Here is a 27876-nt window from a genome sequence, read left to right on the forward strand (position 1 = left end):
TTGAGACAAACACAATGGTCCAAGATTCAGTGCTGCTACTCCTGTAGTCCTGTACAAATTATTTTTTCCTTTAAATAAAATGCCAGCGACTGGCTATTGCTTTATTTTTATTGGAGACTGGTTTCTATATTTAAGCTTTGTGAGGCTGGGAATAAATTCAGCAGTATATAACAGCACAACACAATAGAACAAAAATTCTAGGTTGGTAATTCTTATATATTATTTTCTAAGAAAGCTGATTAGAAGCTTTCTACCTGAAGGATAAACTGAAGGCAAGAGACTATTAAATTTACTGGAGAGCGGAAAAAGGAGCCAAAACAAAACAAAACAAATACACACAATGTTTTAAATTCCTCAAGCTTCACTGCTACCACTGCCATATGTGTATATACACATACATGTATTTTGTGTTTTGTGTTGGTTTTGGTTGTTTTTTTTTTTTTAACATTGACAAAGTATATTGACACAAAGACTACTCTGATTTCAATGTCTAGATAAATTAAAGACTTTTGTTGGAAAGAATGCATGAAGCCATTATTCCTGCTTTTTCCACAGTAATGTCTTTCCATATTAAATGTTTGTATTTTTTCTTCAAGTAGGTGAGAAAAAAAGATTATCATTTTATTCTAGTTAAATCTGCTCCCAAACTGGGAGTGCTTGGGAGGATGCAATATCAAGTTTACAAGTATGTCTGATTAAACAAGTTGAGAAAATTATTCTTGAACTTTTATACCATTATGTGGCAATAAAGTCATCACAACTTGCAGAGAGAAGACATCAAGGCTTAAAATCACAAAGCTTTCATGAGGTATGTGATAACGTGAAATACTTACAAGGCAAGTATCTTCCATTCTGTCTCTTCCGCTTCAACAATCAGTCACTGCTCTACGTATTCCAGGTTGCCTGTTTTATTAGTAAATAGTTATGCAAAATGGGTCAAGAACATGAACAGAAGCAACAATAAAATGCAGACTGGGAACTGACATTTGATAAAATAATTATTTACATACTCATCATAATAATGTGGCAAATTATATGGCTGTGACTAACTGGTTTAATGCAGAAAAGTTTAATTAAAACAAACAGACCACCACAAAATGCATTCTTTTACAGCGACAATTAGAAAGACCAAGTAGTTACTTCCTTCTCTTTGCACAGAATGCAGGAGGAGCGAAGAACAACAAAAAATGAAAGGGTCTAATGAGGAGAACATAAATTCTCTTATTTTTCCCCCTTATATCAAGTTCACAAAAGTAATTTCTTACTAGCATTCTGTTACCACTACAGACAACTGACAGCTTGTTAGACCAAACCTAAGAGGACCATACTCTTTTCTTCCTTGAAAAAACAAGGTGAAGGAAAACAATTAAGTTAAATGAAGAACAAAAATTTTCAACTATTGCACCTGCTCATAAATTCCACAGAGAATTTTTCCCCCCTGCTGCTGATTGAAACACCCACACAATTAACAGGATAGACTACGAGTCACGTACTTATATGTGGGAAACTGGTAAGGTAAATATGTATGAAACAGTTATCAAGCACAAAGTAAACACAGAAGAAAAATTAGAGGAAAAACACATCTGCTAATTTTCAACAAAAACAAATCTTGAAGGTTTATAATAGTCTGTGAAACAGTGTAAGAAAGATGAGAGAAACAAGGCAAGGAAGTTGTTCTACACTTTTCAGTGGGAAAGTACTGCCTGGAACACAGAGCACATGTGATTTCTCACAAAGCAACAAACCCCACCTGTGTAATTGTGGGATAAACCCTAGAACAGAATCTCCAAGCCACAGGGATTTTCTCCATAGTTCAAAAGACATCTGAGAACTTGAGAACTGAAGCCTCTCATATCTCTCCTGTAGAGGTTGTTCTTCTCTTAAAGCACCTTAATGAGGAACTTAGTTTTCTTCAATAGCTTTGCTCAGTTTTAGATTTCCCTCCACAAACTCTCAGCTTACTTTACAAATGGAGCTGATTTACAGCATGCAGAAACAAATGGTCTTACCATGTTTTTATTTACTGGCATTTATAAAGCTTTCTGGAAGAGAAACATTTACATATTAAGTTCTCTGCAATTAAAGAAAACATTTGCACAAAAAATTTAAGATCTGCTCAGTTAGTATATTCAGAGGACAGTGAGCAGCATGAGTCTGTTCATAATTTATAATATGTAAGCCACAAATTTTTAAAAACTAAACATTTCCTTCTGCTTTGGCTTACCAAAAGACAATTTTATTCTGAAGCAGCTATATATCGTTAAATAGACATGATGCCAAGAACAAGAGAAACTGCACAGAAGCCATCTGATTTCAGTTTTCTTTATATTTGCTGTAGGAAAAAAAAAGTACCTATTCCCGTCCAGTTTAAATGAAGATCTACATTTGAATGACCAAACTGAAAAGTTCTCAGCCGAGGTAATTTCAAATTCTTATTATATTTATTACATAATGCAGAAGTTACTTTGGTATACTACATGTGGCTGTAATCCTTCCAGAAATCGAACTGCCAAATTCATTACCTTGTCTATAATGAAGTAAAAAATGTAAACTACAAGTTCAATATGGTAAATCCACTTCCAAATTTGCATAAGTCTTCCATGAAACATTAACATACCGGAGAAAAGGGATTTGAGCAGTTCCTAAGGTAGATACAGTAATTCAAAAACTGCTAAATCTCAAGGCAACAAAAGAAATCACTATTTGACCTCCACATAAATAAATCCAAAGATTTCTTGCATTGTTTTGGTTGATTCTGTACAAGCTTCAGTAATTTATTTTATTTAAATATAACTCTTACAACAATTTAACGCAGGATCTTAATGAAATGAGAAAGTTGACAGTTCTAATATAGAACTTGCACAACACTCATCTTAACACTGACTAAACAAGGAATGGCATATAAAACAATTTAGAAATTACACATTTTAAACTGAAGATATTTTTATCTCAGATTCACTATGAAGATGACTTTTGCAAGATCACTTTTATCATTTAGTATGCAACTTAATTCTTTACCTGCTAAACAAAGTGTACAAGTTATCACAGCAAAATTTACAGAAAAATTGACTTTGGCCTTGGTCTTACAGACCTATTTACACATTGGAGATAAGTCTGCATCTTCTTCCCTTTAAATTCTATACATGTGTTCAAGCTTTAAGCTTATACTTGGATCTACAAAATCCTGCAAGATAAAAAGTCTCTCAAATATACATCTTAAAATATTAGAATACATTGCCTTTGTGAACTACCTTTTGCTAAATTACCTACTCTTCATCCCACAGACACCCCTAGAAATTAAGCACTCACTTCCACAGTTAACCCCTTGGTGCTGATGGGTTTGACTGCTGAAAGCAGCTGTTAGTTGGGGGGTAGGATCAAACCACTGTGCAAAAAAGATACTAACATGCCTCAAATTGCCCCCATACGTGGCCAATCCTGTAAATAAGAGATACATGTCCTAGTATACACTAAGTAAATGTCATAAATTGTGTGTGGGAAGACTGGTCAATAATTACACTCCCATATGCTCACTGTATTATTCTTTGGAGTTTGTGTCATTAAGTGAACAGCTCAAATTAGATAAATTTTGTCTGAAGGTGTTTTTGGTGGTGGTGGGGGTGGTTGTTTTGTTGCTTTTGTTTTTTGTTTGGTCCCCCCCCCCTTTTTTTTTTTTCAAATTCTGGGTCTTGAAGGCCTTGACCATTTTAATGGAAAAACAGATCTCAACACCAAAGAGTTAATGCTATCTATGCATACCTGAAACAACTCAGAATATAACTAAGGCTTAAAAATCCTTCTATTTGTTTTGTGACAATCTAGCAACACGACAGATTTTCCCCCCTCAGTTTCAGATTTAACCCACAGTCAAATGAATGCCTGCTATAAAGAAGGCAGTTATTCATGCCACCATTAGAATTTCCAAAGCACTAGACACTTCGTAATGAAAAGCAAAGCAAGGTACAATTGCAAACAAGTACATGACTTTTTACAGAAGGCCTCTTTGTGGTATAGTGTTCTTATTTTCCTTAAAGTGCTACTATCGTTGTATTGATACAAAATCATCTATTGTTTTAGGAGGTCTTTCAGTACAGCACCAGCACTGGCATCAGGGGACACTGGCAGTGGTGTAAAAGTTGGCAATGCATCAGAAATGGGTTTCATAAGCAGATGTCCAGAACTACTAGCAGGTGTTATGAGAGGCACTGCTGCAGATCGAGGCGCTAAAAATGGATTTGTATCTGGTCTTCTGCTCGCTCTTGAGACTGCAGAATCTGAAATGTTAAAAAAAAAACACCAAACAAACAAAAACAAAAAATCAAAACCCAACCACAAAACACTTTGTTAAAAGCATTCATAAGTCTACCCAATTTTACAGCATTTGTTCACAAACAAGTTCTGAAATTGCCTATTACTTTTGCAACATGAAAGTCCTATCCTCTTGCCATGGACTGTTCTCAAAGACTTGCGCTCTCTCAGTCTTCTCTCATCTTGCATCTCATCTGCCACGGCTTCTTTTGCTGAGCAGTTCCTGTGTCTACTCTTCAGGCCACCAGTCACAAGACTGACTTAAAGATCAGTGAGCTCTCGGAACTCGCCAACCACACTGTGCTCGTTGGCAGCTGAAATTCAGTAACAGCTCTGGCTCCTCACAAAAAATCTCTACAACTCTTGACAGGCAACATGAACATCCTTGGCCAGGGTTCACTTCCCACATGCCATGTCAGACATGAAGTATCTGTCACGTTTAATGCAGCACCGTGCAAAGACACAGGCCCCTCCTGCACACCCCACAGTGCAGCAGCGGGCAGGGGTCCCACCCCATGGGTACAGGGACAGCTTTCCCAATCAGCCCCCAAAAATCCCTGGAAATGAACATCACGGACAATGAGTCCCAATTCAGTTTTCAGGCAAAACTTAGAATTTGACTAATGAGCAAACATTAACAAAATTTTAGTATTAATAAAGAAAAGTCATAATAAACTATTTTTTTAAATCTAACCATCGACTTGCCCTTCCTTATCTTCCCCCATCAGATCCTCACTCAGCTCTAGACGTAACTTCTCCTCAAGGTTCCTACACCAGATGTAGAGCAGAAACTAAACCGACATTCCGTATCATACTAATTGTTTGGATAGATGATTTTACCCAGATTTTGTTTTGTTTTAAAAAAGGTCTTACATTATGTAAACATCCTAATTCTCATAAACGCATTTCTGTGTGGATATTATACTGACATTTGTGTCCAACACTTAAATCTGCTACCATATGGTTTATTTCTAAGAACAAAAAACTTAAAGTACCCAGACAATTAAAGGAATATATATAATGGGTGTCTAGTTTTACAAGCCAACAATTTAGCTGCTGAATAAACAAAAGGAAGGAGGAATTTCATTCTTCCAGACAATTTGTGCCAAGTAGAACAGGTATTTTACCTGTTATAGCACTGTTATACTACAAGGAAGAAGACTAAAAAGAAAATTAAACTAAAGTTAGGTTTAGTAAAAATATAAATACTGCTTTCAGAGACAAATTGGTATTTGACAGTAGATATCTATACTTCATAACGTCCAACTACTTTATGCACATTGAAAGAGGGTTTTTAGCATATATATCTCTCTCTGTAGATCTGTAGAACACATAGGTTGGTTTTTCTTTTTTTTGAGTTTACAGTTAAAAGTTTCAACCAAAACAAGCTTCTGCAAATCAGCAGGACTGTATTAAGGTATAGTCTTAGATGTACATTAAAAAATTAGGTACAAACCGTATCAGTTAAAATCAAAGTTTGCATTTTACAATACCTAGACAAAAATGCATTAATTTTAACATGCATAATATAAGCATAATTGTTCTCTGCCTTAGAAAAATCAAACTTAACACTCATGCACAGCTTACAGAGATCTCAAATCAGGCAAAATACTTAAGGGATTGTATTTCAATCCTCTCTGAGCAACCAGGTTCTACACACTAGAGAGGCACTACTAGGTTGGTATTGCTTGCATCCTTCACCCAGTGAGACCCAAGCTGATCAACAGGGATGCTGAAAATCAGGACTGTGTTCACTGATAGACCATACGGAGCTGCTGACACAGCATCTGTTTGGCTCTAACAGGTGCTGTTAAAGCTCTTCCATATCAAAGGGAATTTGGTCCCTCTAATATTCTGTATTGAGGTTACAGGAAGTGGGGTACAGGAGCAGTGGGAAGAGGGGAAAAAAAAAAGAGATAGTAGGAAATTGAGGGAGGTGGGGGGGGAGAAATCAAATTCCTAGTTCACAAGTGAGGAAGCACAGAATCATTGGAATCTCCTCAAAAATTCTACCTTTAGTTATTTATGTTTTGGGTAAAGATTCAAATTTTCCTTCAAATGTTACCTTGCATTTGACTGCTGGATGGAGTACTGCTAGTTTTACCAGTTCCCACTCCTTCTAAAGGTTTCATATCATGAACAGAGAGCTTGGGTGGAGGAAGGCTTGGGCAAGATTCTGTTTCGAGGAATTTCACAAACAATTCTGAAAAAGACTACAAGAGGCTACTAGTCATTATATTTTACCAATACTCTGAAAAGTATGTAAGTTAAAAGTACGTACAGAAAACAAAAAGCTGTCAACAGCATCCAAAGAATTTTGTACTGGTACTTAGTACTGAGTACTTGATACTAGGTAGTCCTTACTGAAAGACCATTTATTTTCAAAATACACATTTTTTTGTTTTTTTTCACTAAGTGGTATTTATGTGACATTGATAAACTTTAAAGATAACACACATACTTCCACCATTATTGACTTAAGCTGATTGTTTCAAGAACCCTATGCTGCTACTGACATGACAGTATTTCCTGTGTCCACGCTCAAGCAAATCACTCCTCCAGAAACACATGAAACCTAAACATTTCTCTTAAAACCCATGGCTTGCTTTATTAGACAAAAAGTCTTGAATAAAGGAAGCATGGAACGATTACATCGTCAGTAGCATCACAAGACAAAATTTTGCTTAGTAATGCCTGTGCTATACGTACAAAAGCACTGATTTTCCTCTTTTACATCTGTAGTTAATCAGACCACAATCCTCTGGTGGTTTAAGTGCCTGCATTATTTTAGTAGGTAAAAAACATTCCTTACACTTCAAGGTAATTTACAGTAATCAATTCTCAACACTCTTTTCTAGTTCAATGAGCAAAAAACCTAAGTTAATCCAAAAAGCCCAGTCCCTCAGTGTTCTGTCCTTGAGTGCATTATTCGCTGGTCTGCAAACTGGAAAGTTCCACAGATTAACTCCTCCCACAGACCATGCTCTGAGAACTGTTGCTTTACAGTATTTGAAAGCTTAAAGTATCAACTTCATATGCTGCACATAAGAGGCACTGGCTGCAGCAGCTGAGAAAGCTTTTCAAATGAAATTTAAAGGACATATGGGAACACAGTCATCAAAATACAACGTCATGGTTGAATATTGCAGAATTCCAGGCTCCCACATGTCTTTAACTTCCAGCACTGCCAGTTTGCAAGAAAGCCCATAATGTAGGAAGTCGGTGATCCCAGGAACCAGTGGAACAGTAACTGGATTTCTGTATTAGCCCAACACTTAGTATTGTATAAATGTCATCAATGCCTACATATTTCTGTAGTGCAGAAAAAGCCTTATGCCAAAGCAATTGCACAAAGCAAACAAATAATTCAAGATACGGTAGCATCTATAAATGAAGCTCAATACACTGATGAACCAAGTATCAGCATTAATATGCAACTGCCCCATTTTTTCCACTCAAACATAGAGAATGAATGATTAATTCTTACACTATTGAAAATGTTCTGATGAGTTGGCCTCAGAGGTGTACTAGGGACACTCTTTGACCCAGCTCCTCCACCAAGCCAGCCAGTCACCCATCTTGTAACTCCTCTTTGGTCTTCAGATAATAACTAGAAAGTATTAAAAAAACAAGGAAACTAAAAATAAAGCAGCAGATAAAAGAAACTGCAACATTGTGCTCACTATATTTATTCACCATAAATATGTGGGAATGGTACAGATGAAAAAAACTTTAATTACTGTCAAAATCTTATTCTCATAAAAGAGTGGCAGTCTAAAAACCTGGCTGTTTATTTAAAAATATAAGCCACAGATTCTTCACAGTACCTGGCGGTACATATAAAACTGGTTTACTTTTCTGCAACTGACATATTACAGCTACTACACACAACAGCACAAAGTTAAATCCCTTCCTTTCTGCATTGGCATTGCTCAGCAAAATGAGATCCAGTCTATTAAAATAACGTTCTCAAAGATTCCATTAAGATGAGCACACCCCGCACAAAAAGTGAATTCAGATGAGAGAACAAAAAGCATACTTTGCCCACAGAAGCATAGGGTCAGTCATAATTAATCTAGCAGCAAGTAATTCTATTTTCAGGTATGGATACCACAAACATAAGTCAGTCCAGTTTTCTGCAAAGTATTACCTGATCGAGTTCTTCCTTTTTTATTCCCAAGATACTTCCCATTAATCTTAACACTTCAGGACGTTTATTTTTTGGAGTATGAAAATGTCCAACAAAGAGATTTTTCATCAGGAGTCTGCAGAACAGAGGAAGCTTGTTACACAATCAGCTCTTAGGTAACAGTTGATACTATAATATTGATGCATTTATTGCTCATACTCTTGTCTAATTTATGATAATCCAAATAAACAAATCTAATACAAAGATCTAACAAAGTACCTCATCAATTTCCTTCCCCTACAAGTTATAACATTTCTTATACAGTAAGAGCCAATTTGGACAGTACTAGAAATACTGTATGCAGTCAGGTGAGCAAGTTCAGACATAGGTACTAGAACCAGGGAAAATGTTTATTCTAAGACCTTGAGTCAGGAGAGAGTTTAAACAGATATTTATGTGTAGATGTAAGGAAGGGGACAAGGGAACCCATTTGCCTATCCCTGTTTCAGTTCTAACAGGTGAAGAAAAAAGAAGACCAAGGAAGAGAGATTTATGCAACACCCAGGTGATGCCAGCTACATGAAGGGGCTTGCTGTTCACACCTTTGACATTATAATACACATTTATTAATAACTTTCATCTCCATTTGCACGGGTATTGAGGTGCACTTCAACTTAAGAAGCGTATCAGTAATCCGAATTTACACACAGATTGATTCTACTAATCAAAATTACTATTTACAACCACTAAGCAATTGAAAACTATCAAAATAATCAAAACATAATTACGAGATTAGGTAGAGAAACCTGGTTCTGCACTACTTTTACAATTGTGTTAGTAATATATCTGTATATTGTGACAAATAAAAACCAAATATGTATACCTAGTCTTTCATTAAGGACTTACTTGTCCACTTTTCCTTCTGTGCTGTTCATAAGATTCATTAATTTATTTTGTACATCTTCTAACATTTCTCTTCTGATCTCACCTATAAAAGATTATGTCACAGCAAATAAACAAAAATTGAAACTTTGAAACATTGTAGCAAAACAAAACTTCTTGATAATGGATGTTTTAAAATAAAAATACGCTAATATTGTTATGGTGTTTTTTCTTTTTTTAAAAAACACACTAAATCAGCTTGATTTTTATAGAAAAGTGTCAACTTAAGTGATTATTATTTGAAATCATAAGCTAAAATTTCTGGAAAGACACTCAATGCTAAAGTACAGAAACACACAAAATAAATCAGTTGCAGAAGGTCTGATGAATTGCTCTGTTGCACCTAGATCATACAGAACTAGAAAGAAACTCTTAATTGAGGTCTCAGTGCCAGTAATGACATTCGCGGCCTGCACAAAGGACCCTATTTTTCCTCTCCACAAACCCAAACCAGGATCTATTAGAAGAGTAAGAGAGGAGTTTAGATTCTGCATTCAGTAGCGCTGTAACTTTTCAGCTTTCTGAAATTCCTGACCTTAGTCAATTATTTGTCTACTGTCTACACACTTGACCCTAATGATAGTGTTTTTAATGAGGGAGATACAAATGTAGTAGCCCATTTCATTAAAAGGAGCCACGGCATGATATTATATACATTCCTGCCTAATCATTTCACAGCACAAACTTCTCTACAGTTGTAATAAGCCACTAACAGTAATTACTTGTTAGTGCAAATACAGAATACACCTAATTACCCCAATCATCCTGTGTCAGTAACTCAGGCTTCCTCTGACACACCCCCCCAACTAATAAAAAGAAAGCTCATAATAAAGAAATAAACTCTCCTAGAAGTTTTACTTGTCATAAATATTTTACAACATTCTGACTGTGAGAAAACAAGGCACAAAGTTTTCCCTTAATAAAAACTCAGATATACCAGAAGTTTGTACAAAAAAACGGAGTAAAAAGTGCTAGAAAAATATCTCTCACTTAAATCCCCAAATGTAGGATTTAAGAACACTGGTAGTAAAACGTTCTCAGACAAGAAAACAAACTATTACAAGGTTCAAAGAATTCTTAGAAGACAAACTACAAATGGCTTCACCTCAAGACAGTGAAAATATAATTCTTCATCAGACTGGGACTCTGCAAGATATGGCACTTGAAGTTACTTTTTTTCCTAATAAAAGTACAAGGCAGTTTTAATCACACAAAATCTTGATAAATATGATTTCACTGTCACAAATATATAACTGGACTGTCCACATGAAGACCAACTCTAGCCTACAGTTCCACAAGAAGAAATTATGACCTTTTTCTCCTCTCCCTCTATAAGGTTGAATGCTTATCCTCAAATCCTTTGGAAAAACTGTCAATTGGCTTAATTTCTGTACCATTTTAACACGTCTTGGGCTCATACTAATTAAAAGTGCTTCATTTTAAAAACAAAACACCCCAGAAGATACACTTTTCTTGTACCTATCTTGCAGTTAGTTTCTAAAAAGCCTGAGCGCCCCTGTAGGTGTTGTGGTTTAAGCCCAGCTGGCACCAAGCACTGCATGGCTGCTCGATGAGTCTCCCCTGGTGGGATGGGGAGAGGATTGGAAGGATAAAGGTGAGAAAAGTTAGGGGTTGAGATAAAGACAGATCAATAGGGAAAGAAAGAGCCATGCACACGAGCTAAGAAAAACAAGCCATCTCCAGGACAGCAGGTCCCTGTCATGTGTAACAGTCACACAGGAAGAAAAACACCATCACTCTAAACATTCCCCTCCTTCCTTTAACTTCCCACAGCTTTTATACTGACCATGACACTGTCATATGGTCTGGAATGTCTCTTTGGTCAGATGGGCTCAGCTGTCCTGACTGTCATCCTCAGCTTCTTGTACACCTGCCATGGCCTGAGAAGCTGAACAGTCCTTGACTCTTTAACAACTCAAACATCAGTGTGTTACCAACATTATTTTCACTCTAAATCCAACACACAGCACTATACCAGCTACTAGGAGAAAACTAACTCTATCCCAGCTGAAACCAGGACAATGAGAAAAGTGACTTTTATAAATTTTCATATCCTTCAAATCATCTGGGATGCATGAAACACATTCCATTCTATATTCCACATGACTTTCAACCTTTAACAAGTGCATGCCACAACTATGCTGACACAATATGGTCCTCAGTTAATGCCAATGGCTCCAGGAGAACTGAGTTTTTGTGTATATATATTTATGTCAAAGAGCTAGGCTGAGACATTGACACAACCTAATACGTCCTGTTCAAAAAATCCACATCTTTATATAAACATTTTACTTCACAAATATGAATTTTAGAGAGTACAGAGCAGAACAAACTAACTAGTACCATGCTGAGGCAGTTCTTATTAAAGGAACATAAGGATTAAACTCCTTATTAAAACCAAGTTAAAACCAACAATATATCTTGTAACAACTACAACCATATGCACTGAAATCCAGTCCAATACTGCGACTGCTCTTCAGTACTCCCTTCTCTCAAAGCACAAGGGTGAGGCACAGGAGAATTAATCCATGGTTGCAAGGTTCAAACTTACTTAAAATTAAACTACTTCGTAAATTTGGTTAAATGGGACCCTAGTACTTGAAGGAAAACATTTGCAATATAATTATGGAGTTATAACAGTTGTAGAAACATACACAGAAGTTGAGCTGTTATTTGGGTCTCCACAGAATAAAAGGGAAACTAAAAATGTTCAACTACTAATGCCACAAAAAGATAAACAGCATCTGAAAGCAAGTTTCAAGTAAATCGCACGCTGTTGTTATTGCTCTACAAAGCAAGACAATCACGAGTTTCCTTTGCAATTTTTATGCCCACGATGAATTTTCAAAGAAATGTATTAATAATTTAAATGAATTGTTACTGTTGTTTTCTATTTTTTTCCTGGCAAAAAGATTTTATATCAAAGTGGACCAATTTTTAAGGACAGCTACACAGCTATATTCCATCCACAGTCACTATGGAACTCTATCATTAAACATATTTTTCAAATGGAATATTTCCTTCTAACATAGAATCTTACAGTTGAAAAGGACTTAAACACGTACTTTGTGTGTATGAAAAGACTGAATGACTAAAGAGACCTGAGCCAAAATTCAGCATGGACTGCTGTAAACCAGACATTTACAACAGTCTCCAGTAATTTGTTAACCATTTATGGCAATCCAGAAAACTGCATCTGGTACATCTTATACTTTTCCATTAAAATAACTTTTCCTGCCAAAAAAATCCATAAAGAAAACCTTCAAAAGATTTGGCCAACAAAACTGTGTCTGGGAATGTATTTGGCTAATTTTCAATAAGACGTTATATGTTTTCTTGTGTAAATACAGAAAATGGAGTGGTCTCTTTTTTCAATAAAAAATATAATTTATTATACAAAACATTAAAGTGCTGTTTCCTTTATGCAACAACCTTTTTTTAACAAGTAAATCATTTGCCAATACAACAGAGCTTGATAAAATACTGAGATTCAGTTTTCTCTCAAAGTTCAACCCCCTCCACTTGCACACGTGAAGGTTTGCCATCAAAATTAAGCAGGAATGAAAAGTCCCCCACTTGAGAATGCTGTATTTGCCTATGCCAAAGTTAATTTCAATCCAGGGTGTTTAAAACCTTATGAGATGAATGTCTGTAGTGAGACAGAGATGTGCAGATCAGCTGATTCGAAAACAAATCAGTGTTTAGTTGTACATTCATGTGGTAGCTTGAAATTTAATTTAGCTTGTCAAATTCATATGTGAACTCAGGGACCACTCCTATGATGCCCACTTGGATGTCAAACTGCACTTGTAAGTACACATTCAATTATGTAGTACAAAAGTCAGAACTTTTTTTGTAGAGTTCTTGCTGAACTTGTGAAGACTTTCAAATGACTTTTCACACCAACTACCTGATCACAAGCAACTATGCTTTATGAAAATATTATTTACTTCAAGAGTAAGACAAATCAGAATTTAAAAATGAATAGCAATAATTAGTTATACATGTTCAGAGCAAGAGTTACCACTGCCTCGAACAGAGATGATGTTGAAGATCTTCCCCCAGCAAGCCTTAGGTAAAGGCATTCACCCCAAAATTCCACACAGACATGGGGAAAAAACCCCACAAAGTAAGAGTTGTTAAGTAACCACAGAGAGTGAGCAAACCTCTGTTCTTTGAGGTCCCTTTATAGAACTGCTTCAGAGACCAATCGCCAAGTTTCCTTCTGATTTTAGATCTATTCCATGTGCTCAGTAAAAGCCTGACCATAACAGAGGATGCTGCAGTAACAGCAAAATATGGTGATCCACAGAAATAAAGAGGGAAAGAGAAAGTAGGACTCAGTTGGGAAAATGGAGGAGGAAAAGACAGATGAAGACAATTAAAAAAAAAAAAAAAAAAAGAAAAGAAGTTAATATTCCCCTGGCAGTCAGTACTGTTAGTAATTTCACACATATCAGAACTGCCATGCAGCCAGACACAGAGAAGTAACTTTCCCTCTTGGTTCAAGGAAACGGACAAAATTACAAGTTGGGGCTGAAAGTAACTAACAGAAATCCAGCAAAATTATTGTTATTAGTCCTAGGTCCTGCTTTAGCATGAAAACTAAAATTAATACAGTAATAAAAAAGTGACCTTATGCTACTCGCACAACTTATAAAACTTTGTTATGTCTGATATTCAAATTTGCTTTATAGTAATTACCCTTACTTTTTTTCATTTCATTATACTAAATAGTGTAAAGCCATAAAACACAAAGGCACCAAAATTATTTTAGTTTTTAGTACAAGGTTAATCTGCCTTTTTAGATTTTCCTACAGTTTTTATGCTAAACGTGTTTATGAAAGAGAAGGTATACATCTTTTACAGAATTCATGTTTCAATCATATCAGAAAGAGACAAAAACCCCACCAAAACCACACTCCAAAACATTCACAGAATCACAAAATCAAAGAAACATTTATGCTGGAAGGGACATCTTTATCATCTAGTCCAACCCCTCTGCTCAAGCAGGGTCATCTAGAGAAGGCTGTCCTAGACCATGGCCACTTGGGTATGAATGTATCCACAGATGAACACTCCACATCTCTGGGCAACTTATTCCAACATTTCACCACCCTCACCATAAATATTCTTCCTTTTCAAAACTGCTTCTTCTGACTAATTTCTCTACCATCTGGACAAGTTTTGCTTTCAAATCCAAAGTAATAACATTCACTGAATATTAGAGTACCTAATCTGAAAGGCATCTTTCTGAAGACAAGCAACCAGGAAGCTTATTTGAAATGAAATTTCAAATACAGTCTAAAGATGTATCCAAGGCCTTCCACATAATCTTTTCAGACATTCTCACATCTGTGCAAGAGCTGCTCCCTCTCCGTCTCTTACCAACAGCACACCTTTTCGCCTCACCTCACTGCATCCCTGTGTCTATGTCAAATACGGTAGGTACTTACTTTGGAAAATGTGATGTTTGGTATTTCACAAACCTTTTAAAGAGACACTGACAGAGCTAAATCAAGGGCTACAGTGTTTATAAGAAAACAAACAGACAACAGCTACATGGCTTTCTCTTCAGAAAGGTCACTAACAGAAGAGGTAAACATACTTGTTTATAAAGCAAATTTGAAAAAGTAAGTCTTCAAAAGGTGGCAACAGAATGACTCTTTTCCTCATAGGAAAAGAAATTTGGTAAGTTTCTAGGAATATTACATTGTCTCCTCAGCTGTTTGGAATGTTTTAAGCAGGGATTAAAAAAATGTAGTTACCTTCTTTCTTAAGCTCTTCAATCTGCTCCTCTTTGATGTCAAGCTGCTCAGTAAGTCTTGATGCTGCATCCAGTGCAGCATTTGCCTCCTCTAAACTTTCCTGAATAGAGGGCAGGAAAGGGACAAAAAGAGAAGCAAGTTCACTGTCACACTTATGCTAATACAACACAGATCAAATGTAATAGAGGCAGAGACTTGTTCTTTAAAATAACTGCATTGTAAACATCCCCAGCAAAGGGACGGACAGCAGAGGGATGTTACTCTGGTGATCTTCTTTTAGTGCCTCCCTCCCTTCCAAGGAAGAGAGAATACTTTGATAACTTGATGCACTTTTAGACAGTTACAGCACAGTATTTAAAAACAAGAAAAATGAGTCAAGAATTATCATTCAGTTTCATAGGGTTCAATTTCATTATTCAGCGCACCTGCAGTGATACAACTTTTTCTTCCAAATGTTCAGCTTTTTTCCTCCATTCTGCAGTCTGTTTTTGGTGTTTCTCCAGCTCTGCTGAATACATAGCTTTCTCCTCTAAAGAGTTAAAAATACAAAACAAAAAAATCTTCATTCACAACATGCAACTCTTTTTGTGCTATACAACTGCAAAATGCAAAATCTCAGCATTATCATGTCTGGTCTTTATGCAGTAGAGGTGAATTTAAATTTCATAAACGGGATGTTGACCATCAGTTTTCACAGGGCTAGAAGTGTTTTTATAAATTTTTTTTAAAGACAACTGATTCAAGCTACCAAAAAGAAAACTGGAGAAATAATATTAAAAAAGCACAAAAACACGCATCTGTCCCAGCTGAAAGCTGGTTGTTGCAACCTTTGCAATCTTTGCTGTTTCTTGACTACTCACCCTGTTGGAATTGTTCTAGTACCATCTGCAGGTTGGCCAGTGACAGTGCATACTGCTTCACTTGGTCCTGGGAGATGGTGAGCTGCAGCACCGTTTCATCTCTCTGCTTGGAAACCAGGTTCAACTGCTCTTGCAAGGATTCAACTTGCAGACTAGCTTGATGACTTAATGAAAATAAAATGCATTCTTTATGAGGACAATAACAGAAGACATCACAGCAAAAATTAAATCTCAGCAAATATAGCCTACCTTTAATTTTTCAGCTCAATTTATAACAATTAAGGCAATTTTTCTCTCGATTTCTCTAAAACAAAACAACAAAAAACCAACCTAACAACATATTTAAAATAAGTCTGGTTATAAAATTTTGGCAATTAAAGAAAAACCCAACCTACTTTTGTTTGAAGAATAAAATAATATTTGTTGTTCACTATTGTAACAGAAACCTTCCCCCCCACCCCAAAAAGAAACCACATCTTGCTAATTGCCTACTTCAATTTCCACATGAATCAGTAGGTCTTTCTATGAATTTTTACTTTTAAAACGAGTGTCCAAGAATTCAGTATCTCTTGCTCCACAGTGACCAGTGAACACCCCCTTCAGCTTCCCAATATGTAAAAATATTATGAATGTGATTTACTCCTATGCCAGTCCTTTTAAGGAGTGCATATCAGATTGGAAATAGGTAGTATTCCTTCAAAGGCATTTGACAAGTTTGATGAAGAATTAAGAAACATTCTGATGAACGGTTTTTACAAAACATGCTCCCAACTCTTCCACTTTCCCCATTTTTCACAACAAATGGCACTCGACTCTCTTTGCTGAGAACATTAAGAGCAGAAGCCATCTTTGGCACTTAAAGAAAAAGGACTGCAGGTACATACATTTTTTTAAATTAAAATACTTGTTCATTTGGACAACTGTAATAAAATGAAAAAATAATTATTTTGCCCAAAGTAAACAACATTCCTTCAAATAAATCGATATTAAAAGCAGTCAAAACAGGTATGGAGTAATTTTTAAACCTGAGTTTTCATTGTTCTGTGATCATGGCAAAAAAATGAAAAAACACTTTAAAATACTTTAAATTCTCAACAGTAGTCAAATCTATTTCAAATCATCTTCCTGATTTGGAGTAATAAAAGTTCACAACCTTTTGTCTTCCAAGTGCTTAGCGTGTTACAGAATGGTAATTCAGTAAAATAAACCACCAGTACCAGCCTAAGTAACTATGATAGTTACAGCCAATGGCACTGCTGTATACATTAAGGCTACCTGGCATTCTCCACTGCAGTAGATGAGGATGCAAGTTTTTCTTCCAAAATCAAGACTTTCTTTCTTAGCTTGACCTCCCTGTCTTCTGCAGCTACAGCTTCTCGCGTGTAGGAGTCTTCCATTTCTAAAAGGTGATTCCGCAACCTCTCCAGTTCCTGATTTAGGCGCTGTTCTTTCTCACACAAATGCTGTATCTGTGTACAACAGAACCTTGAGTTGCTTGTATTATCGCTATTTGTAAAAATAATTCAAGCAAACATAAAACATGTCCACATGTTGAAGCACATGGCATGTGTATAGATTGTAAATGCTTTTTACAAGTGATTGCTACCAAAACGAATTAAAACTTATGTTTTATTTCTTGCAACTGTAAATTTTTCGGTGGTTACCTCACTCTGCAGGGCACTGCTCTCCATCTGCTTCTGTTTGAGTGCTACCATGACTTGGTCTCTCTCTTGCTGAAAAGTAACAGCCTTTTCCTGCATTGATTTAACTTCATTTAACAGTTGATTCAATTCTCCTGTCTTGCCCTGTTGAAGACACAAACAAGCTTTTCAAACATGGCACATAATTTTACCAAAGGAGACAGAGCTTTGCTGAGAAGAGCGTAAAGGCAATAACAATATAAACAAGAAAGTGAACAGGAGACCCATAACCTTACAACACAGAAGAACATCCAGGAAAAATACTGTTTTGAAGATATTTCACTCACGTTACAAGACAAAATAAAAGTTATTGCTAAAAGACAACATACAGATGCATTGTTTTAATATACTGCTGTGAAGAAATAGATACCTGCCTATCTTTAGATGAGACAGGTATTACACATATAGTGTTTCAGACACTTGTATACTTGAATATTTCACTTTTCCCTATGTTTGGAATCTATTCTCTGTGACACCCAATTATTTGGCCATGCACATATAACTTAAGAAAACTAAACACATGAAGAAATCTTTAAAAACAAACCTTAAGGTGACCTCACTCCAAGATTAGCCTTCAAAGAATCACACAATGTCCATCACATTTTCAGACGTCAACTTTCAATTAATAATGTTCCCATTTACATGCAATTTACTACAACTATACATTAGCATGTAAAGGAGAAGTGTATGTCAGTTACACTGAATTCACATGTCCATGTCAATGCATTTTAAGTTATTTCAAACTTTTCAGCATGTTCTTTACTTTTTGTCTTATATGTTGTTTTGAAAGCAGTTACTTTTATTGATTATGTTTGATAAAAGTAAACCAATCTTTGTTTTTATCACTAATATTTATGAGCTTCAATTACTTGTTTTTATTACTCAAATTGAAAATAGTAAAATTCTTTTTGCAGTAGAATCATAAACTCGCAGGCAAACCTCCTTTTTTTATGTCGTGTTATCTTCTCACACACAGACAAATTACAAAACTGTTTGAATACTATTTTTCCTAGTTCTCCATGGCAAACTCAAAGCATGTAGCAGGAACTTCTCTGATTTGTGCAAGAGAAATGTCTAGACAAATGTTCCATGCTTGTGAAACTGAAAGCCTAAGCCACCAGTGAGTGAAAATCTATAGGGCAAAACCACACAACAAAGTGAACCTAGCCAGACAATACCAGACAATGTTACTATTATTACTATACTATTACTACTACTAATAATAATAGAGTGTGAATTTCTGAAGTATTTGTATATTTTATATGGGCAAGACTGATGAACATAAGAAGTCCCAATGGTAATTCAAAGCTATTTTTCACAATGTATCTGTACTTTGATACAATAAAACGCATTGTAATTCTATAGTATTTCTTTAGAAGAGAATGGAGAAATCTCTACTATGAGCAAACAGAGCTAAACATCTGTCCTAACCCAAACTTCTGCAAAAACAATAATCCTAGTTTTTCATATATATTACATCAAAGTTGAGACTTCCAAATGATACATTTTAAAAGATACATATTTTTAAACATATGTCATATTTTGCTTTTCTAAATACATCAGATTGAAGATTTAGTTGGTAGTTTGAAAATGCTTCAAACAGATGTGAGGTGGGTCAAACACTGGCACAGGCTGCCCAGAGAAGCCGTGGCTGCCCCATCCCTGGAAGTGTTCAGGGCCAGGTTGGACGGGGCTTTGGGCACCTGAGTCTAGTGGAAGGTAGGAGAGTTGGAACTAGATGATCTTTAAGGGCCCTTCCAACCCAAACCAGTCTATGATTCTATGATTTTTTTAATTATACTTATAGCAGGGGAAAAAAAAAATAATGCCAAATTATTTAGCAATGATTTGCATAAATAGCACACTCTGATAACAGGCAATGCTCATAACTTTGGGAAATGAAAAGGGATGCTAAAGGCAACAGGGAGAATAAGAGCAGTGTGCATGGAGGGGGATAACAAAGAGAAGATTGAAGAACGGCAACCAGAACCACCAAAACGAAGAAAATGGGGACCCGGACAGTACAGGGGAAAGAAAAAATTATTTGTTTGGAACTAAGGACGAGAAAAGCCTGCCCACTAGGACATATTCACTTCCAGAGCCTAAAAAGCAAACCCAAACTATCTACATCTGCAATTCTACTGCTGAGAGTTTGTCAAAACTACAGTAAGACTTTTGCACTGTACTTAACGCTTGTCTCTCAAAGGGAAATGGCAATTCACACATTATTTTGTTAACTCTAACAGCAGCAGCTTGTACAACATGCTGTTGACCTGTGTATCAATGATGTCACATAATTCTTTGCTCTTTTAAAAAAAGATTCTTCCTCAAATTACATATAACAAGCCACTGCAACGTCTATCTGAACATGTTTTGAAAAAAGTATCAATTTTTCCATAAGTCAAATTGTAGTAAAGAAACCATTAATTTAGCTTGCCCAAACTTTTAAATCTTGAATCTTTTTTTTGCAGTGGAGTTTCTCCAGCCATAAAAGCAAGATACATAAGTGCCGTATGTCTCGCAGGGATGGTGTGAAGCAACCACACTGGAACAACAAACACTTGAGGAAAGCACATTGAAAAATTAGTCCTGCTGGCCAACTCTGCAGAAGTTTGAGCACCACACAGTAAAAATAATATAGGGCACTTAATGAACAACAGAGCCAAAGCAAAATATTAAGTAACTGTACAGTATATGGGTAACTTCCGAAAAAATGAAAAATGTGCTTATGGCTACATGATTAACAGTTAACATCATAAACCACTCACCTGCTGACTTTTGATTTCTTAACGTTGCAGGGGGAGGATTTTTGTTGTAGTGTAATGCAATATGGAGTCACAAACAAATTACAGGCTATATAGACACAAAAATGTAAAACCATCTGACTAACTTTAAAAGATATTAATGAATATGAATATGCATACCTGCTCTTTTTCTTTCAACAACTTCTCAAAAGCAAGAGCTTTTTCCTTCATTGAGTGAGACTCAAATTCTTTCTCTTTCAGCATCATTGAAAACTGCATATTGGTCTCCTGAAGTGCTCGGAATTCTGTCTCTTTTTCCCTGCTCTTTGCGACTATTTTTTCATTTTCTTCTTTCAGTTTTTGGATATCCATTTCTAAAATTAAATTTCTTTCTTTAAGATTAGTCACAGCTTGCTTCAAAAGTTCATTTTCATTTTCTTTATTATTAAGATTTTCACTCACAGAAAGTAACTGATCACTTTTAGATTTAATTAATATGTCTTTTTCCCTAAGTGATTTCTGTAAGACATCATGTTTTTCTTTGATCTGCCTCATCTCTGACATAGTTTCTTCTTGACTCTTTCTTTCAATTTCTGATGCTGCAGCCACAGAATCAGACAATCGTTGATTGTTTTCCTGCAGAGTCCTAATAGTTGACTCTTTCGCTTGCAATTTTTCTTTCAGTTGTTGCAACTCCTTTTGAAGGAGTTTAGACTCATCACTGAGTACTGCAGGAGCACTGTACTGAACGCCTGAAAGCTGTGAAACGGTGGAAGCTGTTGCCACAGATGGTGTCACCAAATCAAGTTTACTCAGAAGAAGATCCTTGGTATTATGAAGCTGTCCTATGCTGTGTTGAACTTGTGCTAATTCCTCACTAAAACTTTTCAGCTTTTTTTCGTTCTGTTCATAACACTGAATCAAACCATTATAATCTACCTGCAACTTTGAATTGCTATCACTTTCAACTGAAAATTGTGCTTGAAGCTTGTGTAACTCTTCTTGGAGGTGAGCTGACTCGTGCTGCATGTTCTGAACGGTGGTTATTACCTGTTGCTTCCACTCTTCCATCTTCTTCACTTGTTGTTTTAGTTTATCACGTTCTTGTAGAAGTTCCTCAAACTGGTTACTGTTAACACCTCCCGACCCATTATCAGTACCTGTACTGGATGTCTGCAAGACAGTCAATAAGGTTTGGCATTTTTGACTTAGAGCATCTATTTCAATATCTTTTTCTCGAATGATACGGGATAAATTCTGAATAGTTTCTCTAGACATGTCTTGACTGCTGTTTTCAGATCTGTTAGATAACTTTTGATTCTCCTCTTGCAACCTTACCAAAGCTGCTTCTTTAGCAGCAACTATATCCATGATATTACGATACTCTGTTTTTAACTGACTGTTTTCTCGTGTCTTTTCACTTAGAACTGCTAGTACTTGTTCTCTTTCCATAACATACGCTTGCAGCTGCTGCTGAAGACAAAGAACATCCTGCCTACAGGAAGCTGAGGAAACTCTAGCATTGAGAGCTTGTATTTCTAAATCCTTTTCCTGAATGATCCGAGTAAGTTTGCCAACTTCGTCCTTTGACAACTGATCGATTTGCTGACTTAGAGAAACATTCTTTTCATTTAGAAGCTTAATCTCCATCTCCCGTTCTTTGATTCCTTTTACCAGTCTTTCAATTTCAGCTTTAGATAAGTCATGTTTTTCATTTCCATTTTCTCCATTAAGAGTCTGAACTTTGGTTTCCTGAAAAAGATCGGAAGAATCGGTCTGAATGATCTGTCTCTCTTTGTGCAACTGAGTTTTAATTTGTTCAATTGTTTTCTGCAAATTTTTAATTTCCTCATCTTTCTCTAAGGAAAGTCTTTCATGTGTGACATTCATTTGCTCACACTGAAATTTAGACTCATCTATTTCCTTTCTTTGTTCCTGCAAAGACTGCTGAAGTTGCACTGTTGTTTGATTCTGATCTTCTATTGTTTTTTTGTGAACTTCTATTTCTTCTTCAAGATTATTCTTTACCATTTTCAACTGTGTTACCTCACTTTCGAGTTCAATAATAATATCTAGAGTTTTAGGCTCAACCACAGGTGTAGATCTACTTTGCTGATCCTTAAGGCGCTCAATTTCTTCTTTCAAATGATTATTTTCTTCCTTCATGACTGCGAGACTTCTGTCTTTTTCCTCCAAGTTCTGTTTTAAGACATCCTGCTTGTTTGAAACTTTCATATATTCCTCAAGTTCCTGCTTCACCTGTAAGGCTTGATTTTTAAATTTTTCAATAAATACCTCTTTTTCTTTTATGAGTTCTGTCAACTGCTTTTGTCCTCCTAAGCTAGTAGTCAACATCTCCTTTGTTTCTTGATGATCAATCTCCATCTGCTCAATGCTCCTTCTAAGTTCAGCAACCTCAAAGTCTTTCTCCTGATTGAGTTTCACAAGGCGCTCGTGTTCCAGCTGCAATGCAGTGGTATCCATACTACGTGCATTTGATAATTCCTCGATCGTTTGCTTATACTTCTGTGCTTGTTCCAAAAGCCTCTTTTCTGTTTGGTTTAATTCACTCTCTAACTGTCTTTTTTCCATTTTCAAAGCCTCCACAACAGTGTCTTTCTCCAAATAAGCTTTATTTTTCTCAGAAATTGCATCACTTAACTCCTGTTTTAGTTCTTCAATAGCTGCTATCAGCTTTCCATTTTCTGTTCTGAGATCGGACAGAGACTTCTCCAAGTCTTCATTTAATAGTTTTTTTTCTGAAATGTCATTCTGTAGTTTTGCAATTTCTACTTCTCTTTCTTTCAGAATCAAATCTTGACAAGTGTAGTCAGATTCCTGACTACTTTTTTCTGTTAACTTGCTCAAGGACCTAGAAAGTTCCGCCTCTCTTTCTTTTAGTCTCTGCTGCAATTCTCCAATTTCTTTTTTATTTTGCAAATTACGGTCCTGGGCTTTTCTTAATTGTTCCTGAAGATCTTTAATCTTATCTTGAAGTTGCTGCTTACTTATATGCAAATCATTAAGTGCATATGAACACTGGCTTAGTTTTTCTTTCTGACTGTCTAGCTCCTTAATAGTTTCTATCTTGTCAATTTCTAATGCTGATACTTTCTTTCTTTCAAAATCTATGTCGAATTTTAGCTGTTTGATGATACTATCAGTTTCTGTGTGTTGTTTTGACAGCTGCTCTTTCAGCGTAATCATATGCTGAAACAAACACAAACAAGAATTCATTAGGAGAAGAGAACCAGCTGAACTACATGTTATTCGTTTTCATCCTCTGAACAACAAAAAAAAATTGAGAGGAAACAAAATTGTCTCCTGGTTGCCAATGTAATTTGGCAAGCAGTACCAACTAGTCACTACTAAATGAATTAAAACCCAATATCAAATAGGCATAGATTACATTCCACTAAAAACAAGAACACCAACTCCACAAAAGAACCCTAACTACCTGAATCAAGGAACAAAAAGAGAACTACCTAAGAAAAAGAACTGTCAGAACTTGCCAGGGCAGCTGGAATGGGTATGCAGCGAACACCCCTGACTTGAAAACAGGGAGGCACTAAATCTAAAATAACAAATTACAGAAGTGAATGCACATCTGTATATTCTACTTTCAATTTCTTGTTTGAGGTTATTTTTAAACACACTTGCTGGGATTCAGTTCACAGTAAAACACTTTAATTGTTCAACTTCATAAAGCAAACCAATATTGAAAACACATGGTTCACAACTATCTGTTTACACCAATTATATCAGAGCACTGACAAAAAGGTATCATTCCATTTTGATTAAATATAATTGGTGACCTTTTTTGCTCCACAAATGTTCATATTATGAAGAACTTATAAAAAAAAGTAACTCACTTATTCAACATAATTAAAATAATGAAAAGAAAAAAGTTTAAGAAATCACTCATGTTATGTATACTGTCATAAAACAGAGGTCAAAATATTAACAGGATAAAAAACATCAGAAGTCTTACAAGGAAAAACTAAGTAGTATGTAACTGGACTTGAGAAAGTAACATCCCTTATGGATAGCTGACATACCATATTATTTGTCTATAACAAGCGGGTTTACTGCACTTCAAAATTTCACATTGAGACAGTAGATACATAGAAACACTGGTTGGAATATTCTTTTTAAGCCTCAGAGGATAACATTTTCCTGCTATCTATGTTCAAAGATCACGTGAAAAGATAAACATATGCACACAAATCTAAACATTAAAACATTTATTTTAGTAGTTCAATAATTAGTTGCAATATTTATTACCTGAGTAGCTTCTTGATTCTGCTTGTCTAGTTCTTCCAGCTCCGCTATTAATGTTTCTCTTTCAGTAATACTTTCATTTAATTCATGTTCTTTCCTTTCTAAATCTTTTCTTAACTGACTTAATTCTGAATTCTGATCCTCAGAATACGAAGAAAGAACGTTCTCATTTTTCCGTTGTGCACTTGTCAGTTCATTCTCAAGTCCCTCCTTAAGTTACAAAAAAATTAAATGTTAGACTTCTTCTTGCTGAAATTTAGCAGCTGTTCAGATTTGAAATAGTTTTTTCACCTCACCAATTAAAAGCAAAGCATGTGTTTTTACGTTAGAATCTCTAAGCCTACATGAACATTATCCCCATTAAAAATCCTTCATTGTGAAGTATTTGTTTCCACACTTCATACATGCACATTTATTTTCTCATCACTAAGTTTAGGAGTGCAATTTACAAAAGGCCACGGTCCGACAAGCAAAGTCACATCCACCTCTGGCATACAGATCTACAGCCAGGATAAACTACTGTATCTCCAGGAGATCCCCTAAACATACAGTATGCTGCATGGTGGGACACGAAAAAAAGCCGTAGGAGCTCTTGAATGCATGCAAAACACAGAAGACCCCAGCTGAAAAATACTGCTGGATATAAAGTAAACTAAGCCAAATCTCTCAAGCCTGAGTTTACAAAGAACCAAATCAACCTTGTGAAAAAATAAAGGCGTGTTCCACTGCTTAAATTTATCAGTAGGATATGGATTTAGTATTATTAGAGTACCACATGGAAGTGACATATTTTACAACTGATAACACTGTCAAAACTGAAACGTGTCAAAGTAGAAGAGAAGAAAAATTACAAATTTTACAGATTGTACTATTCATACTGCAAAAATGTATATTACAGCATCCTAAGTAGTAATGATAGGTGGAACTCCACTACTTCTCTTTAACAGAGTATGTGGAGCTTCAGAAGTCAAAATGTATCACATCTATCAGTTCCACATGTAATTATAGAATTAATCTACAAATATTTCTTTGATTACAAGGTTATTTATGTAGAAGTGTGAATGTTCCAAAAAATACATGTCAGAACGTTTGTTTTCAATCCATTACTATAGTTACAAACTTTTTTGTTGGTTTAGTTTAGAAATTGCTTTACCTGATTTAAACTTGAAAGTCTTGCTATTTCATTTCCTGCTTCTATAAAAGAAAACAAAAACTCCCATAGTTTTACTACTTTTCAAACAACAATAAACACAAATCATCCTCCCACCTTGCCCAACAGAACTCCCTGCTGCTCAGAAGAGGATAGCTTCATGGTATTTTCTGATGATAAACATCAGTGCTGTAAAAGTCTCAAATGCACGATAAATCCTCACCACAAAGTAGAACATTACTTTTACAACTGAGTCCACATTAGGAAGACTTTGGTACTACAGTGTATCAGTTATGCATTATTAAAAGATATTGTACATATAGATATACTTCTTAAATAGATACGTTTCAGTGTTTCTTTAAGGAGAAGATATTAGCAACAGATTGCCTTTACACACAGAAAATGTACTTCTACAATTTAAGCAAAACAACTTCTATTGAGCTTTCCTTACTTTGAAAGAAAAATCCCTATCAAACAGTTGGCAGACATTACTACTTACCTAATAAAAAACACCTATGATATTCATGCTAGTCCTAATTATGTCCCTTTTTCTGCTTAGCCTTACCTCAATGGACAACTCTTTTCTAAAGGAGCAACTTTTAAAAGGTACACATTCTCATATTCATGTTCTAAATTCTTAAAATAAACTCTGAGCATTAAAAGTGAAAATCTGTGAAGATATACTGAAAAAAAAATCATTATCTTTGTACCTAACAGTGCTTCTTGTAGTCTGACAACATCTTCTGGTAGGGATGCCTTTGATTGGAGCTTCTTCTCCTGTTCTTTCAGGAGAGCATCTTGCTCAGCAACAGAACTTTGAAGCATACTAAAGTCAGATTTAAGATTTTCGTATTCTTGTGTTATTTGGATTTTTTCTACCTTTGCCAATTCTTGCTGTTCCAGAAGAATTTTGTTTTCTTCTTTGACAGAGGACAATTTGTGATTTAATTTTCTTATTTCATCCTCTAGGTCCTTTACAGCCGGCAACTCTTCTACTTTTTCTCCTTCTAGGCTCTGAGCACTTTTTTTCTGTTGACTAATTTTAGAGTCATCCATGGCACCAATGCTCACATCATCTAAAAAGCAAAGAAGTTGTTTGCAATATTAACCAAAGCCAGCACTGTAGATCATTTCCTTAAAAGTCTCTTCTTCCACCCCATTTTCTGACAGAGAGAGAGAGTCAAAACCAAAGACATGACCTTCATCAACAGAAAGCTTAAATAAAAACTTACATTTGAAGCAGTGCTATACGTATTACTGGTTTGATAAGCAGCTTTTCACATACTTATACACCCTAGGCCTGAAGTAATTTTAAAGCTAAGTGTTGCAAGACATAAATTGTTCATAATTTAATTAAACTATACTTGACCCCCATCTTTCTTTGTGGGGAGATGACAGATCTAATTTATCGTAATTTGGAATCCTTCAGTTTTCTAAGACTAATTTATGAAACCCCATCTAATTCAGTCTGATGCAAAATCCCTGTTTTAATTTAATTAATCACATGTCAAAGGTTTGCCGAATGGTTGTTACAGAGAACAATTTCACTAAGTGAAAAGTCCTGCACCTGGATCAGGGCAAGCCCCAACACCACAGGCAAAGGGATGAAGGGACTGAGAGCAGCCTCACAGAGAAGGATTTGGGGGTACTGTTGGATGAAAGATTGGACATCAGCCAGCAATGTGCACTTGCAGCCCAGAAAGCCAATCATATCCTGGGCTGCATCAAAAGAATGGTGGCCTGCAGGTCGAGGGAAGTGATTCTGCCCCTCTGCTCTGGTGAGACCCCACCTGGAGTCCTGCATCCAGCTCTGGAGCCCTCAGTATAGGAAAGACATGGACCTGTTGGAGAGGGGTCAGAGGAGGCCACAGAAATGATCAGAGGGTTGGAACAGCTCTGCTGTGAGGACAGGCTGAGAGAGTTGTTCAGCCTAGAGAAAATAAGGTTCTGAGGAGACCTTATTACAGCCTTTC

At 35.9% G+C, this 27876-nt stretch overlaps 1 protein-coding gene across 2 annotated transcripts in view; it reads right to left on the reverse strand.

Moving 5' to 3' along the window:
• Positions 1-1053: 1053 nt before the first annotated feature.
• Positions 1054-27876, reverse strand: part of TRIP11 (thyroid hormone receptor interactor 11) — a 35211-nt gene continuing 8388 nt past the window's right edge. The window contains exons 7-20 of one of the 2 annotated variants that reach the window (XM_065838556.2): positions 26614-26979; positions 25907-25947; positions 24757-24963; positions 20653-23682; positions 17693-17833; positions 17304-17497; positions 16029-16192; positions 15594-15697; positions 15169-15268; positions 9344-9425; positions 8459-8573; positions 7796-7918; positions 6374-6521; positions 1054-4274 (exon numbers count right to left, since the gene is read on the reverse strand). In XM_065838556.2, the coding sequence (XP_065694628.1) occupies positions 4066-4274; positions 6374-6521; positions 7796-7918; positions 8459-8573; positions 9344-9425; positions 15169-15268; positions 15594-15697; positions 16029-16192; positions 17304-17497; positions 17693-17833; positions 20653-23682; positions 24757-24963; positions 25907-25947; positions 26614-26979 (5024 nt within the window). In that variant the 3' untranslated portion in view covers positions 1054-4065. Of the gene's footprint in view, positions 4275-6373; positions 6522-7795; positions 7919-8458; positions 8574-9343; positions 9426-15168; positions 15269-15593; positions 15698-16028; positions 16193-16245; positions 16333-17303; positions 17498-17692; positions 17834-20652; positions 23683-24756; positions 24964-25906; positions 25948-26613; positions 26980-27876 lie in introns of those variants that run through there. The other variant, XM_071809564.1, reaches the window with a different exon arrangement.

The sequence above is a fragment of the Patagioenas fasciata genome, chromosome 5 (assembly GCF_037038585.1).
Source record: "Patagioenas fasciata isolate bPatFas1 chromosome 5, bPatFas1.hap1, whole genome shotgun sequence".
In the NCBI taxonomy this organism is placed as follows: domain Eukaryota; kingdom Metazoa; phylum Chordata; class Aves; order Columbiformes; family Columbidae; genus Patagioenas; species Patagioenas fasciata.